At 42.6% G+C, this 17,406-nt stretch overlaps 1 protein-coding gene across 2 annotated transcripts in view; it reads right to left on the reverse strand.

Annotated features, from left to right (window-relative positions):
* Window positions 1-1,374: 1,374 nt before the first annotated feature.
* Window positions 1,375-17,406, reverse strand: part of LOC129816836 (MORC family CW-type zinc finger protein 3-like) — a 33,186-nt gene continuing 17,154 nt past the window's right edge. The window contains exons 7-18 of one of the 2 annotated variants that reach the window (XM_055871761.1): window positions 13,477-13,605; window positions 13,004-13,123; window positions 11,808-11,905; window positions 11,518-11,625; window positions 11,307-11,435; window positions 9,065-9,139; window positions 8,298-8,340; window positions 6,945-7,032; window positions 6,414-6,546; window positions 5,441-6,248; window positions 5,026-5,216; window positions 1,375-4,886 (exon numbers count right to left, since the gene is read on the reverse strand). In XM_055871761.1, the coding sequence (XP_055727736.1) occupies window positions 4,739-4,886; window positions 5,026-5,216; window positions 5,441-6,248; window positions 6,414-6,546; window positions 6,945-7,032; window positions 8,298-8,340; window positions 9,065-9,139; window positions 11,307-11,435; window positions 11,518-11,625; window positions 11,808-11,905; window positions 13,004-13,123; window positions 13,477-13,605 (2,070 nt within the window). In that variant the 3' untranslated portion in view covers window positions 1,375-4,738. Of the gene's footprint in view, window positions 4,887-4,968; window positions 5,217-5,440; window positions 6,249-6,413; window positions 6,547-6,944; window positions 7,033-8,297; window positions 8,341-9,064; window positions 9,140-11,306; window positions 11,436-11,517; window positions 11,626-11,807; window positions 11,906-13,003; window positions 13,124-13,476; window positions 13,606-17,406 lie in introns of both variants that reach the window. The other variant, XR_008753619.1, reaches the window with a different exon arrangement.

Below are 17,406 nucleotides of genomic sequence, written 5' to 3' on the forward strand. Positions count from 1 at the left end.
TGATAGATAGCTAGCCGGACGAATTTACTTATGGTTAAAAGATTGTAAAACTCCACTTTAGACCCGACAAAGCTTCTCTACATATCAATTTTTTTATTAGTATTTTATATATATATATATATTTCTTTTTATAAACATAATACAAATAAATTAAAATGGTTATGGTACACAACCACCATCTCGACCCTAACCGATATGTATCACACTATGTTGATCAAGTGGGTAATGGATCCCCTACTATGTATGGTTCGGGGATAGGCGGTATATTTCGTAACCTCTTTAGGATGGTTTTACTGTTTATGAAGAGAGGATAGCCAAACCTCCAACCTTAGCATAGCCAAACCTCATTTAAAATCAGCGGACAAAAATATAGTAAGTGAGGTGGTGGCTAATACTATGACTAGACGGGCGTCATTAGATCCTGAGCATCAAGAAGGCTCGAGTCTTATGCTGTTGTCTCGAAGACCAAAAAAGAGACCTCCGTGTATAAGGTGTATGCTGGCCCTTAAAAAGCGGAGGTTAACCGTTAAAAGAAACTCAGTAAGACAACGTAAAGTGAGGAGGTCTGGACCAAAAACTGCAAAAAGAATACTCTGAAGTATTTTCTAAAAGAACAAGCAACATGGCTCTTTTACACCGCATGTCCTCTGAAGCTATAAAGACAGAGCTCGATCTTTTCACGGCCCCCTTAACCCAACATTCAATAGATAGATCCTGTTATGTGGAGATAGCCCCACTCTCTGCCATTACAGACAATGGACCTATAGAGTTTTTCATCCCAGGCCATGGTGGCAACTACCTGGACCTCAACAACACATTACATTTACGTCCCAAAGTGACAAAAAGAGATGGTACTAATATTGCAAATGATGCCAGTGAGTCTCATTAATTACCCCTTGGCGACCATCTAATCCTAAATGGATGCGACTTTGGGTGAACGACTTATCAGTCAAAGCAGTGCCACCTATCCTTATAGGGCTATCCTGTAATGTTTACTAAACTACTCTGAAGACACAATTCACCGCCGGGCTGTTTAGGAAGGATACTGCAGGAACATCTATGGAAGACATTGAACCCAGCACAGGTGAAGACAAAAGAACTGGAGGCACGTGCTCGCTACTGTGCTGAATCTTGAGAGTTTCATCTGCTAGGGCCTATACACTCAGACATTTTCTTTCAAGAATGTTTACTCTTAGACAAAAGTATACACCTCATACACATGGTTATGGCCTTATAAAAAGAGAACACCTGTACCGTGTCAGAGTTGAAATGCATTTTACTTTAAGTTTGCATCCCAATATTACACATTAAATACATCACAGAAGACTGAAAAATAACAAAACCTTTTGACAAGAAACACCGGATATCCGGGGGGGTGTTTTAAATAATGTTTATTAATTATGAAAAATATTAATAACATTCCACCCATAAGTCAACCTAAGTCATTTGACTGCAGGCTACGTGCAAAATAGCTTACAGTTTGTTGCATCATTAAGTACCACTGTGATGGAAATTTTATACATGTGCTGTTCTAATAACCAATTTCTGAAGACCCGCCCAGACCCTTACTTTGCGCTGCCCAGGAGGAGACACATCATTCACAAACAATTGAGGGACGGCAACTGTTAAGTCAATTTAAATAAATCAGTATAAAAATAAATGATGAAGAATAAAATCAAAGCGAGTAACACATAAAAAAGGTACCCATAGTCTTATAGAGAGGAGGCTATTTAATAGTCTTATGAGAACTAGGACGAGGGCGTAACGGTACCATGGAAAGCCCCGCTGACAGCCGACTGTAGGCATTTAAAAGAAATGTCTGTGGTCTGCTGCCAATAAAAAATAACACAAGGTATTTTTGAATATGGGGTGTTATTTATATGTATAGCAAGTAGTGGCAAGATAATCTTTGAAGATGCACATGGGTAATAGAACTAAGTGAATGTGGATGTGAAAGTTCTGTGATTGTGAGAAAATACATATTAAACTGAAATTTGGATAATGTTTGAAATTTGATATCAAACTGATAGAAATGTGGTTAAGAAATGGAATGAAATGATTAGTACTAAGATTGAAATCTGGATAATAAGCTGATTGAAATTTGGACAATAAAAGGATTGAAATTGAGCTATTAAGTATTTAGTGAATGAGAGCTGTCAGAGGACTAGTAAGTGTGAATATGGAGTGAATGTGAGCTGAGTTTGCCAGTTGTGTGTGAGCTGATCTATAACGTTATCTACAGTAGAGGATAACATGTCAGAAATCTCTTACGAGACAACCTGTCTCAGGAGATGTCTCGATTAGTAACAAGGAAAACATGTTTAGATTCCTAATCTCGATTAGTAACAAGGATAACATGACTCATTTTGATTATATGACGATAACATGTCTCATCAGTGGAGTTTGATGTACACTACTGGTCAAAAGGTTTAGAACACCTACTCATTCAAGGGTTTTTCTTTATTTTTTTTACCTTTTTCTACATTGTAGAATAATAGTGAAGACATCAACTATGAAATAACACATATGGAATCATTTAGTAACCAAAAAAGTGTTAAACAAATCAAAACAAATTATATTTGAGATTCTTCTAATAGCCACCCTTTGCCTTGATGACAGCTTTGCGCGCTCTAGGCATTCTCTCAACCAGCTACCAGATTGACCTCGAGTGTCCCTGTGCAAGAATTTCCACATCACCATGGTCATAGAACAAAATAAGTTTTTAAAAAGTATAGAAAACATTAGGAATACCTTCCTAATAGGAACACACCCCCCCCCTCTCTCTGAATGGCACACATATAATCTAATAATCTATATCTCAATTGTCTCAATCTCAAAATCCTTCTTTAACCTGTCTTCTCCCCTTCATCTACAATAAACAAAGTGGTTATAACAACTGAAATCAATAAGGGATCATACCTGTCACCTAGATTCGCCTGGACAGTCTATGTAATGGAAAGAGCAGGTGTTCTTGATGTTTTGTATACTCAGTGCATTCGGAAAGTATTCAGACCCCTTGACTTTTTCCACATTTTGTTACGTTACAGCCTTGTTCTATAATTGATTAAATGGTTTCCCCCCCCACATCAATCTACACACAATACCCCATAATGAATAAGCAAAAACAGGTTTTTATGTGTGCAAATTTATATATATATATATATATATATATATATATACACTGCTCAAAAAAATAAAGGGAACACTTAAACAACACAATGTAACTCCAAGTCAATCACACTTCTGTGAAATCAAACTGTCAACTTACGAAGCAACACTGATTGACAATACATTTCACATGCTGTTGTGCAAATGGAATAGACAAAAGGTGGAAATTATAGGCAATTAGCAAGACACCCCCCAAAACAGGAGTGATTCTGCAGGTGGTGACCACAGACCACTTCTCAGTTCCTATGCTTCCTGGCTGATGTTTGTCACTTTTGAATGCTGGCGGTGCTCTCACTCTAGTGGTAGCATGAGACGGAGTCTACAACCCACACAAGTGGCTCAGGTAGTGCAGTTCATCCAGGATGGCACATCAATGCGAACTGTGGCAAAAAGGTTTGCTGTGTCTGTCAGCGTAGTGTCCAGAGCATGCAGGCGCTACCAGGAGACAGGCCAGTACATCAGGAGACGTGGAGGAGGCCGTAGGAGGGCAAATACCCAGCAGCAGGACCGGTACCTCCGCCTTAGTGCAAGGAGGTGCTCTGCCAGAGCCCTGCAAAATGACCTCCAGCAGGCCACAAATGTGCCTGAGGTCATTGTCCTGTTGGAAGGTGAACCTTCACCCCTGTCTGAGATCCTGAGGGCTCTGGAACAGGTTTTCATCAAGGATCTCTCTGTACTTTGCTCCGCTCATCTTTACCTCGATCCTGACTAGTCTCCAAGTCCCTGCCACTGAAAAACATCCCCACAACATGTTGCTGCCACCACCATACTTCACCCTAGGGATGGTGCCAGGTTTCCTGCAGACGTGACGTTTGGCATTCAGGCCAAAGAGTTCAATCTTGGTTTCATCAGACCATGGTCTGAGAGTCCTTGGGGTGCCTTTTGGCAAACTCCAAGCGGGTTGTCATGTGCCTTTTACTTGGGAGTGGCTTCCGCCCACTCACTCTACCATAAAAGGCCTGATTGGTGGAGTGCTGCAGAGATGGTTGTCCTTCTGGAAGGTTTTCCCATCTCCACAGAGGAACTCTGGAGCTCTGCAAGTGACCATCGGGTTCTTGGTCACGTCACTGACCAAGGCCCTTCTCCCCCGATTGTTCAGTTTGAACGGGCAGGCAGCTCTAGGAAGAGTTTTGGTGGTTCCAAACTTCTTCCATTTAAGAATGGAGGCCACTGTGTTCTTGGGGACCTTCAAAGTTGTGTGCCTTTCCAAATCATGTCCAATCAATTTAATTTACAAGGATGATCAATCTCAAGGACGATCAACGGAAACAGGATGCACCTGAGCTCAATTTCAAGTCTCATAAAAGGGTCTGAATACTTATGTAAATAAGGTATCTGTTTATTATTTTTAATAGATTTGCAAAAATGTCAACAAACCTGTTGTTACTTTGTCATTATGGGGTATTATGTGTTCATTTCCTTTTTTTTGGTAAAAGAAATCCCTATAAAACAAGTTTAAATAGTGTAAAAAGGGATAGGCAGGAATCATCTGTGACTATCCCCAGGTTTGCCTCACCTTACAGAGTAAGATGGATGACAACCCCTCCATCCATATCCCGCCCACAGGCCCCTACACAGGCCCCATGGACTCCACGTCAGTAAGAACCTGGTCGAGGATCTCGTCAATGACTGAACAGTCATAGTTTACTTGTTCGAGGTCCAGCGCTGGGACAAATGTGACCAGGAGACGACCAATGCTCCTCCGAAGCTCCCTCAGTCTGAGAGACAGAGACAGAGAAACAGATTGTCAACATGTACACTGTCAGAAATGAATACTGAAGGAAACAATCTTATCCTCACGTCTGGGGCTTCTCCGAGGTCGAGCCATTAGCAGCACTAGTGGCCTCTCCGTCTCACCTCTCTGTCTGGTCAGCTGATGTCTGAGCTCCCTCACTCTCCTGTTTCTCTCTCAGCTGTTTCTCTTTTTTATCTCTCTCCTGTTTCTCTCGCTCCCACTCTTGTTTCTCCCTCCTCAGCTCCACCACGTCCTGCTGCAGCGTCTCACAAAGAGACCAGAGGTTGCCCCTCTCCTCCTCTATAATCTCAACCTGTAAATTGGGGAGCAGGCAGGGTCACAGAGGGTATGGATGAAAAGATTATGGGGAGAGGAAGAAGTTATCAGATAGACACCCTGGCAATGTTCTTTCGCACACTGCATTGTCCATTTAACAAATACTAACTGTACCGACAGCTGCTGGGCAAATCTTACTCATTAAATATTAACAGCATACAAATATATATGAGGCTACAAGATGGCCAGCTGGTGACTGACCTTAATCCTCTCCGACTGCTCTCCTTCTTCCCCTCTTTCTCCAGTCTGACAGGCCTGGTGGCAGTGCTCTCCCTTCACAGTGGCCTGGGAGAGCTCCTGCATGCTGCCCTCCAGGTTATGGAGCTGGGAGGTCAACTTGATGACTTGCTCCTTGAACTGGTCCCTCTCGTGGGCTGCAGCCTGCATGAGCTCCAGCAGCTGGTCCTGCTGCTCCTGGGCCTCTGACAGGTTACGGAAGTCAATCATAGGATGGTCTGATGGGTCTGGGGCGGATGGACCAGAAGAGGATGGGCCTAGTGTGGATGGGCCAGCAGAGGGTGGGTTTGGTGTGGAAGGGCCTGGTTCGGTTCTGTCCCTCCCTTTTTCCTCCTTGTGCTCCTCATCTTCGTCCTTCACTGTGCTCCATATCTTTGTCTGGGTGGTGATGCTCACCTGCTCTGAGGAAGGTGGTGGAGAGGAGTAGCTGGTCGCCGCAGTTCCCGTCTCCACAGAGCTTGTTCCTGTGCAGCTAGTTTTAACGTTGCCAGTGCCAGAAAGTGTCTCCAAGGCCCTGCGCTCTGATTTTACTATGGCAAGGTCAAAGGTTGCCTTCTTTTGAATAGGGGTGCTGTTGATCTCCAAGATCATAATGTCCTCATCATCCATGATGTTATCGTCGTCATCGTCAACAGGGATGACGACTAACGTGGATGACATGGTTGTTTCTGCAGCTGGTGATACAGTCTCCATGGGGGTGTTGTTGTGGAAACCATTCAACCTGGGTCTTTTTGTCTCCCTTTCAGGGGTCATGGCCAGGGTTCTCTTCATTCTGTAGAGAGGGTATGGGGGCTTATCACTTGATGCACTATTGAATGAATAATGATGATTATTGACAAATTCTCAGTCCCCTGTGGCAATGATATGAACTACAAACACTACGAGAGAGAGAGCATTCAAGGGAGGAGAGACACTACCACTCAGACAGTGGGCCTACCTTGGGTTTGAAGGGGTTGACTGGGCCGGAGGGGTTGGCGGGGTCGAAGGGGTTGGCGGGGCCGAAGGGGTTGGCGGGGCCGGAGGGGTTGGCGGGGCCGGAGGGGTTGGCGGGGCCGGAGGGGTTGGCGGGGCTGGAGGGGTTGACAGAGAGCACACGGTAGAGATTAGGGAAATGTTTTTGGAGGAAGGGCTGGTCAGTCCCTACATCTTGGCCATGTTCTGTTATCTCCACCCGGCACAGCCAGAAGAGGACTGGCCACCCCTCATAGCCTGGTTCCTCTCTAGGTTTCTTCCTAGGTTCTGGCCTTTCTAGAGTTTTTCCTAGCCACTTGGCTTCTACACCTGCATTGCTTGCTTGAGGTTTTAGGCTGGGTTTCTGTACAGCACTTTGAGATATCAGCTGATGTAAGAAGGGCTTTATAAATACATTTGATATGAAGAGAGACCCACATGTATATCAATACCGACATTATTAAAAACATCCCCATCAACATAACACATGCACACACATCTCGTACAGGAGACTTACATGCTTTGGTGAGGCAAGAGATCCTCTGGTGCTTCAGAGTCTTGTTCTTCTGAGCCAGCGCCTTAATCTGCATCTGCTCATCTTCACTCTGACACACACACACAAGGGTAGTTTGGGTAGGGCACACAACATATTTGGGAGAACAAAACATTTGTGGGCATAACATAATCATGAACCAGGGTGTGACATACACCACATGACTAAAAGCATGTGGACACCTGCTCGTCGAACATCTCATTCCAAAGTCATGGGCATTCATATGGAGTTGTTCCCCCCCTTTGCTGCTACAACAGCCTCGGCTCTTCTGGGAAGGCTTTCCACTAGATGTTGGAACATTCCTGCTGGGACTTGCTTCCATTCTAGCCCCAAGAGCATTAGTGATGTTGGGCGATTAGGCCTGGTTCGCAGTCAGCTTTCAAATTTATCCCAAAGGTGTTTGATGGGGTTGGGGTCAGGGCTCTGGACCTCACTTTGTGCACAGGGCATTGTCATGTTGAAACAGGAAAGGACCTTCCCCAAACTGTTGCCACAAAGATCGACTAGAATGTCATTGTATGCTGTAGCGTTAAGATTTTCCTTCACTCGAACTAAGGGGCCTAGCCCGAACCATAAAAAAACAGCCCCAGACCATTATTCCTCCTCCACCAAATTTTACAGTTGGCACTATGCATTTAGGAAGGTTGCATTCTCCTGGCATCTGCCGAACCCAGATTCGTGCGTCGGACTACCAGATGGTGAAGCGTGATTCGTCACTCCAGAGAACCTGTTTCCACTGCTCTAGAGTCCAATGGCGGTGAGCTTTACAACACTCCAGACGACGCTTGGCATTGTGCATGGTGATCTTAGGCTTGTATGCCCCTGCTCGGCCATGGAAACCAATTTCATGAAGCTCCCGTAGAACAATTCTTGTGCTGACGTTGCTTCGAGACAGTTTGGAACTTGGTAGGGAGTGTTGCAAACGAGGACAGACTTCAGCACTCGACGGTCCCGTTCTGTGAGCTTGTGTGGCCTACCACTTCGCTGCTGAGCCATTGTTGCCCCTAGACATTTCCACTTCACAATAAGAGCAATACAGTTGACCGGGGCAGCTCTAGCAAGGCAGAAATTTGACAAACTTACTTTTTTTGTAAAGGTGGCATCCTATGACAGTGCCACGTTGAAAGTCACTGAGCTCTTCCGTACGAGCAGTTCTACCAATTTGTCTACGGAGATTGCATGGCTGTGTGCTCAATTTTATACACCTGTCAACAATGGATGTGGCTGAACACGCCGAATCCACTAACTTGACGGGGTTTCCACATACTTTTGCATATTTTGTGTATACACTGATGGACAGACACACAGACAGCTAACCTGTTGTCGTTTCTTATCCGGCTTCATTTTGGTGTTCCTTTCACTGTGAAACAGAGCACAGATTGACTGACATATTAAAAAACACTGGCACCATCTAGATTTGATTGAACATAAATCAGTAATTGCATTCATCTCACCTGCTGACATCCTATACATTCTATAGAATAGCCTATATACAATTTTAATGCCTTGCCTACTGTGCTGCTAAATGAAGGCAAAATCTCACTTGCATATGAATCTGTCAAGTCAACAGTTTTCTTTGGGTTTTACACTTTTCTAATCTGAACACCAGCTCATTCGTCCTTATAAATATACAAATGCCATTTGACATGTGACTGCAAGCATGCAGTTGACTATGCCAGCTAGCTATTTTGCGTTTGATAGTAAGACGGTTATTTGTCTAACATGTCGCACAAAAAATGTTTTGCCTGCGTCTAGTAAAACGTAAACTGTCCACCTTCTACCAAATGCAAGTATTGTGGTGGGAAAACTCTCAGCATCATGAAAACTTGTGCCATGAGCCAGCATGGTAAACATGTTACGATTACTTTGCCTCCATCAATAAATCATATAAAGCACTTTATTGTCAATCTTAACACATTTTGTGCAAGGCCTAACGTTGTTTTTTCACTCCATGCATATACAAAATAACGATGCATGTTTCAGCCTCAAGGTTCATTATCGGCAAACAACCTACATGTTCAGTTATGCATTACAAATATATTTAGATGCAGCATCATTGATACAGTATATGGTTGGGTTCTCACTGCTGCTTGTGGGTTTTCTGGTATGAAGGTTGGTCATCATCGGCGTCTTCAGGCTCTTCCTCTACCGTGCAGCTCCTGGAATAGGGGATACTGAATGCCTATATACTGTAGTGGCAACGTCAACACACACAAATGCATGCACACCGGTTGGCAAGTAGGCATGCACAGACAATATACACTGAGTATACAAAACATTAAGAACACTTGCTCTTTCCTTGACATAGCTTTCACCCGGTCAGTCTATGACCCCTTACTGTTGTTACTTGTTAAATCCACTTCATCAGTGTAGATGAAGGGGAGAAGACAGGTTAAAGAAGGATTTTTAAGCCTTGAGACATGGATTGTGTATGTGTGCCATTCAGCGGGTGAATGGTCAAGACATACGATTTAGGTGCCTTTGCACAGGGTATGGTAGTAGTTGCCAGGCTCGCCGGTTTGTGTCAAGAACTGTAAAGCTGCTGTTTTTTTTAAACGCTCAACAGTTGTCATGACTGTCCTGTGAGGATCCAAATAGGTCAGATCAGCTTTGCAATAAATAACTTCAACCAGACTACCTCTCACCCGCAGAGGGGGGAGACTGGTGGGGGTTAACACCTCACACCCTGTTGTAAATCAAGGACAGAACACTCAGACCTTCCCTATCCAAATTCACCCAAGGAATGGGCTTTGTTTAAAGAAGACTTTTCCCACCGAAACTCTAACTCGTTCAAAAGTAACTACTGGAACAACATTTCTAACATAGAACGTTGGGAATGGTCTGAGGCAACCTAACACTAATGTCGTTTTGGGTAGTACTTTTTGTGATGTCATTAAATATGTTATAAAGGAAATACTGTAACTTAAAGTATACACACTATGAGGTTTCCATCCTCTGTTGTGCATGCTATATGAAAAATGATGAGTGTTTTTGTTAAGGGATGTGATTTGAGAAACTATAGGAGGAAACTGTTTCTATAACTGTCCACAGTAAGTAGTCACCGCCCCCTTGAGTGAGGTCAGAGAGCATGTCAAGCTGATGGAATCACCCATTTCGAACAAACTGTATAAAATGAAGGGATAAGAATTAAAATACCAGACCAGAGAGATGTAGAGCTGCAGCTTTACATTTAAAGTGGTTTGAACTCTAAATCTCAACACGAGGTAGAGACAAAGTCACCCCCCGGACAATCACGGGTACGGCTGATTAGCCGTCCTAAGTAAAGTATCTAGAAACGCGAATTGAAGTGGAACCATTCTACTACTCTGCTCAAACCACTGTAGTACACTAGTCTCATCACCCCACTGGGAACCATCGACACAGCTGACTAGCCTATCTTCAAAGAAGCATCTTCCAGAGCGAATGGAAGAAGAATAAACTTGTAGTTCTGTTCAGGACTACACAACAAGTCACCGGAAACCAGACGACTGCAGAGGAGAACAGAGAAACCCCTTTTGGACAATCAGAGACTTACAAATGTGCCATGAAAAAGGCCCTGTCCACTGAGAGAAACCAAAGATTTTCACATAACAAAGATATCTCTCTCTCAGCAGCCATATTGTTGTCAGTTAATTTATTAAGTGTGTATGTTCATCCTGTTACCATTTAGTTAGCTAGTAAATAATTAAACCAATTTGTGCAGTACTGTATCATAAGTAAGGCTCGGGTTTTTGCAGAAGCAAGGAGGTCACAACTGTTCAGAATGATGATATGAGGTTATGATTAATGAGTTGACTGTTTATGGATGTGATAGGCAATTCGGGAGATGGTAACTCCAAAGAACCGCTCTCGTGATCCTAATGAGTTAATTGTTACATGATTAATAAAAAATAAACATTTAAAATAAATGTAAAAAAAAAAACTGGGGTAACAATTAAACATAGTTGCTTGATTAGATAAATAAGTCTTCAGATTAATGAAAGTAAAGTCACAACCGTTTCACGTGTGTATCAAGAATGGTCCACCACCCAAAGAACATCCAGCCAACTTAACACGTGGGAAGCATTGGAGTCAACATGGGTCAGCATCCCTGTGGAATGCTTTCGACACGTAGTCCATACCATGATGAATTGAGGATGTTCTGAGGGCAAAATGGGCCGGTGCAACTTAAATCAAATTGTATTTGTCACATGTGCCAAATACAACAGGTAGACCTTACCGTGAAATGGTAACTTACAAGCCTGTGGTGTTCTTAATGTTTGGCATACTCAGTGTATTTTATAACACCGGTTATAAGTATTATTATTTGATCTAGGTGGGACTCACCTGAACTGGGGGTCAGGGTTCATGTGGCAGAACCACTCCTTTGGGAGCCGTTTGCAATCAATTCCATCTGGCAGCTTCCTCCAGCGCAGGCAGGTGTCACACTGCACCCAGTTCTGGTCTGGACGTTTCCTATGGATGTAGAGATACACAGAAGAACCAGTTAGAGGAGGGATGGAGAGAGGAGAAAGGAAAACAGGAGTGTTTTACTTACATGGTGTCTTCCACTGGTGTGGTGCTGCTAGGATCTTCTTTGTTTCTCTTAAAGCGTATCTCTTTCCAGTAGTCCTCCAGCTTTAACCCCAAGTTGTTGATGGTTTTCCTGCACATAGGAAATAAGAAATAAACAGACAGTTCACCTAGTGCTGATTTATTCAACTAGATTATTGAAAGTACACCATCTTTAAAGTGAGTGTGGGCAGATTGACGATAAATAGTTTTGTTTTATTGAGTGGAAAACAGTTCCTCGGGACATGTTCTTGAATGGAGCACTCTCCTCATTACCTGTATTTGTCAGTATTGTCAAAATCCTGCTTGTTGTGGGTGGGCTCCAGAAAGTTACACTCGATGACCCCAATGACCCCGAGACCTTGGATGTTGGCCTGAGGGGGGGGGGGAGGGGGTAGTAGAGTGGTTATGGGGTCAGTGATAGGATATACAGTGCATTCGGAAAGTATTCAGACCGCTTCCCTTTTTCCACATTTTGTTACGTTACTGCCTTATTCTGAAATTGATTAAATTGTTTTCCCTTAACAATCTACACACAATACCCCATAATGACACAGCGAAAACAGGGTTGTATAATTTTTTGCACGTTTATTAAAATAAAAAAATACCTTATTTACATAACTATTCAGACCCTTATCCATGAGACTCGAAATTGAGCTCAGGTGCATCATGTTTCCATTGATCATCCTTGAGATGTTTCTACAACTTAATTGGAGTCCACCTGTGGTAAATTCAATTGATTGGACATGATTTGGTAATTCACAAAACCAAGCCATGAGGCTGAAGGAATTGTCAGTTGAGGATCGAGGGAAAGATGAACGGAGGAAAGTACAGAGAGATCCTTGATCAAAACCTGGTCCAGAGCTCTCAGGACCTCAGATTGGGACGAAGGCTCACCTTCCAACAGGACAACGACTCTAAGCACACAGCCAAGACAACGCAGGAGTGGCTTCGGGACAAGTCTCTAAATGTCCGTGAGTGGCCCAGCCAGAGCCCGGACTTGAACCCGATCGAACATCTCTGGAGAGACCTGAAAATAGCTGTGCAGTGACGCTCCCCATCCAACCTGACAGAGCTTGATAGGATCTGCAGAGAAGAATCCGAGAAACTCCCCAAATACAGGGGTGCCAAGCTTGTAGCGTCATACCCAAGAAGACTCAAGAATGTAATCGCTGCCAAAGGTGCTTTAACAAAGTACTAGGTAAAGGGTCTGAATACTTATGTAAATGTGATATTTCAGTATTTCTTTGGAAAAAATAAAAACCTGTGTTTGCTTTGTCATTATGGGGTATTGTGTGTAGATTTATGAGGGGGAAAAACAATTTAATCCATTTTAGAATAAAGCTAACATATTTTGGGTGGAAAAAGTCAAGTGGATCTGAATACAAGTCCCACAATAGAAGCATCGGAGTACCACAATGGATGGCAGTCATTTTTCTTATACACATGCACAAGCACATACACTATTCTACCTTGAGTTGAACGCCCACTCGCTCATAGGCTTTGATAAGGCGGTTTTTGTGGTACATCATGATGCCATATTGGTCCTTGCTCTTGGTGTTGTACCCAAAGGTCACGGGGATGCGTCTGTTCTGGTAGAGGACTTAAGGACAACTCAAACAGAAAGGAGAACAGTGGCATATGTATATCATTTTCCCCTTTATGAAAAATACCATATTGTATCACTGTGTTGAACATGAACATCCAACTATGGAAAACATTTAACTTATAATTAGCTAAAGATAGGTAACTGATTATTACAAGCTTATAAAGTATTGCGTCTATAGCAGTGACTGATGGTATGTCTTGTAGCATACTACCCATATTTTCCTATTTCTAATTTCCCTCCAAATGCAAACAGAAAGTAGTGTCTCGAGGATATGACAACATGCGCACGCACACAGACTAAAGCCATCCAGAGAGGATCCGGGGTGAAGAAGGATACCACAAAGTTGGGCTTGTAATGGTCCTTAGCAATGTAAGCCAGGCTCTTGGAGATGAGCTCAGTCTTCACTTTCTGACCTCGAATTATGATCTGCATCCGGGGCTTCAGGTACAGAATACTGCAGTATGCCTGAGCACACAACACTTTGATAAACAATCAAAATATGAAATATTTCACACATACAAAATTAATAAACTAGTCAAAGGACGAGGTTCACACATCATGCATAGTCTTCACATTTTGCTGCCGTTGAATTAAATAAAAAGGGATTAAATTAGATATTTTTTGCTACCGATCTACACAACCTACACTACATTTTCAAAGTGAAAGAAAAATCATAAAACATTTTCCAAATGAATAATTGATTGCGTATATCTTCACATCCCAGAGTTAATACTTGGTGGAAGCACCTTTAGCAGCCATTACAAGCTGTGAACAATTTTAGATAAGATTCTACCAATCTTGCACAACTCTTTGGGCAACATATACAGTGCATTCGAAAGTATTCAGACCCCTTGACTTTTCCCACATTTTGTTACAGCCTTATTTTAAAATTGAATAAATTATATTTTTTCCTCAATCTACACACAATACACCATAATGACAAAGCAAAAACAGGTTGACATTTTAGCAAATAAAAAGCTGAAATATCACATTTACATAGGTATTCAGACCCTTTACTAAGTACTTTGTTAAATCACCTTTGGCCACGATTACAGACTTGAGTATTCTTGGGTATGACGCTACATGCTTGGCACCCCTGTATTTGGGGAATTTCTCCCATTCTTCTCTGCAGATCCTCTCAAGCTCTGTCAGGTTGGATGGGGAGCGTCGCTGCACAACTATTTTCAGGTCTCTCCAGAGATGTTCGATCGGGTTCAAGTCCTGGCTCTGGCTGGGATACTCAAGGACATTTAGAGACTTGTCCCGAAGCCACTCCTGCGTTGTTTTGGCTGTGTGCTTAGACTTGTTGTCCTGTTGGAAGGAGAACCTTTGCCCCAGTCTAAGAACCTGCTCCAGAGCCCTCAGGACTTCATCAAGGATCTCTCTGTACTTTGCTCCGTTCATCTTTCCTTCGATCCTGATTAGTCTCCAAGTCCCTGCCACTGAAAAACATCACCTCAAAATGATGCTGCCACCACAATGCTTCACCGTAGGGATGGTGCCAGGTCTCCTCCAGACTGAATTATTTGGCCTGAATGCCAAGCATTACAGGCCAAATAATTCAATCTGGGTTTCATCAGACCAGAGAATCTTGTTTCTCACGGTCTGAGAGTCCTTTGGGTGGCTTTTGGAAAACTCCAAGCAGGCTGTCATGTGCATTTTACTGAGGAGTGGCTTCCATCTGGCCACTCTACCATAAAGGCCTGATTGTTGGAGTGCTGCAGAGATGGTTGTCCTTCTGGAAGGTTCTGCCATCTCCACAGAGCAACTCTGGAGGTCTGTCGGAGTGACCATCGGGTTCTTGGTCACCTCCCTGACCAAGGCCCCTCTTCCCTGGTTGCACAGTTTGGCCGGGTGGCCAGCCCTAAAAAGTCTTGGTGGTTCCAAACTTCATACATTCAAGAATGATGGAGGCCACTGTGTTCTTGGGGACCTTCAATGCTGCCAACATTTTTTGGTACCCTTCCCCAGATCTTTGCCTCGACACAATTGTCTCGGAGCTCTACGGACAATTCCTTTGATCTCATGGCTTGGTTTTTGCTCTGACATGCACTGTCAATTATGGGACCTTATTTAAACCGGAGTGTGCCTTTCCAAATCGTGTCCAATCAATTGAATTACCACAGGTGGACTCCAATCAAGTTGTAGAAACATCTCAAGGATGCTCAATGAAAACAGGATGCACCTGAACTCAATTTCAAGTCTCATAGCAAAGGGTCTGAATACGTATGTTAATAAGTTATTTCTGGTTTTGACTTGTAATACATTTGCAAAAAACATCTAAACTTGTTTTCGCTTTGTAATTATGGGATATTGTTTGTAGATTGATAAGGGAAAACATTTATTTAATCCATTTTAGAATAAGGCGGTAATGTAACAAATTGTGGGAAAAAATCAAGGTCTGCACTGTATAAGTACATACTGTTGAAATCGGAAGTTTACATACACTTCGGTTGGAGTCATTAAAACTTGTTTTTCAACCACTCCACACATTTCTTGTTAAGACATCTACTTTGTGCATGACACAAGTATTTTTCCAAAAATTGGTTACAGACAGATTATTTCATAATTCCCTGTATCACAATTCCAGTTTGTCAGAAGTTTACATACACTAAGTTGACTGTGAATTTAAACAGATTGGAAAATTCCCTAAAATTATGTCATGGGTTTAGAAGCTTCTGATAGGCTAATTGACATCATTTGAGTCAATTGGAGGTGTACCTGTGGATGTATTCCAAGGCCTACCTTCAAACGCAGTGCCTCTTTGCTTGACATCATTGGAAAATCAAAAGAAATCAGCCAAGACCCCCGAAAAAAAATTGTAGACCTCCACAAGTCTGGTTCATCCTTGGGAGCAATTTCCAAACACCTGTTTTCCAAACACCTGAAGGTACCACCTTCATCTGTACAAACAATAGTATGCAAGTATAAACACCATGGGACCACACAGCCGTCATACCACTCAGGAAGGAAACGCATTCTGTCTCCTAGAGATGAACGTACTTTGGTGCGACAAGTGCAAAACAATCCCAGAAAAACAGCAAAGGACCTTGTGAATATGCTGGAGGAAACAGGTACAAAAGTATCTATAACCTGAAAGGCCGCTCAGCAATGAAGAAGCCACCGCTCCAAAATCGCCATAAAAAAGCCAGACTACGGTTTGCAAATGCACATGGGGACAAAGATCATACTTTTTTTCATGTTGTGGGGGTGCTTTGCAGCAGGAGGGACTGATGCACTTCACAAAATACATCATGAGGAAGGGAAATTATGTGGATATTGAAGCAACATCTCCAGACATCAGTCAGGAAGTTAAAGCTTGGCCGCTAATGAGTCTTCCAAATGGACAATGACCCCAAGCATGCTTCCAAAGTTGTGGAAAAATGGCTTAAGGACAATAAAGTCAAGGTATTGGAGTGGCCATCTCAAAGCATTGACCTAAATCCCATAGAACATTTGTGGGCAGAACTGAAAAAGCGTGTGAGAGCAAGGAGGCCTTCAAACCTGACTCAGTTACACCAGCTCTGTCAGGAGGAATGGGCCACAATTCACCCAACTTATTGTGGGAAGCTTGTGGAAGACTACCCGAAACATTGGACCCAAGTTAAACAATTTACAGGCAATGTTACAAAATACTTACTGAGTGTATGTAAACTTCTGACCCACTGGGAATGTGATGAAAGAAATAAAAGCTGAAATAAATAGTTCTCTCTACTAATATTCTGACATTTCACATTCTTAAAATAAAGTGGTGATCCTTAGGTCAGCTAAGACAGGGGATTTTTACTAAGATTAAATGTCAGGAATTGTGAAAAACTGAGTTTAAATGTATTTGGCTAAGGTGTATGTAAACTTTTGACTTCAACTTTATATATATATATATAATATAAGTATCTATTGTTTTTGTCCTCTCACTCAAACCCTCCATTTTTTGGGGTGTTTTGCACCTACCTATATTCTTATCATGTTACTAAATGTATCAAGAGTATTTTCTGATTTCGTTTTCAACAAATGCGGCAAAAGGTACAGTAAATGTTAACAGTGTATTGATATGATATTAAGTGTCATAAACCTACAGGGCACCAAAGGGGCTTCCAAGACACTACAGAACAAAATAATATTTTAAAATTATATGCATACAATGATCATGGCAAGTACAGCTACCATCTAGCCACACTACAAACAGTACATTTCTCATTCTCCTCCAGGCATTGTTAACAAACACGCCCTGTCTAAAACAAAATTCAAGCCTCTGCTCGTCCCGTA

This window comes from Salvelinus fontinalis, chromosome 19 (genome assembly GCF_029448725.1).
Source record: "Salvelinus fontinalis isolate EN_2023a chromosome 19, ASM2944872v1, whole genome shotgun sequence".
In the NCBI taxonomy this organism is placed as follows: Eukaryota; Metazoa; Chordata; class Actinopteri; order Salmoniformes; family Salmonidae; genus Salvelinus; species Salvelinus fontinalis.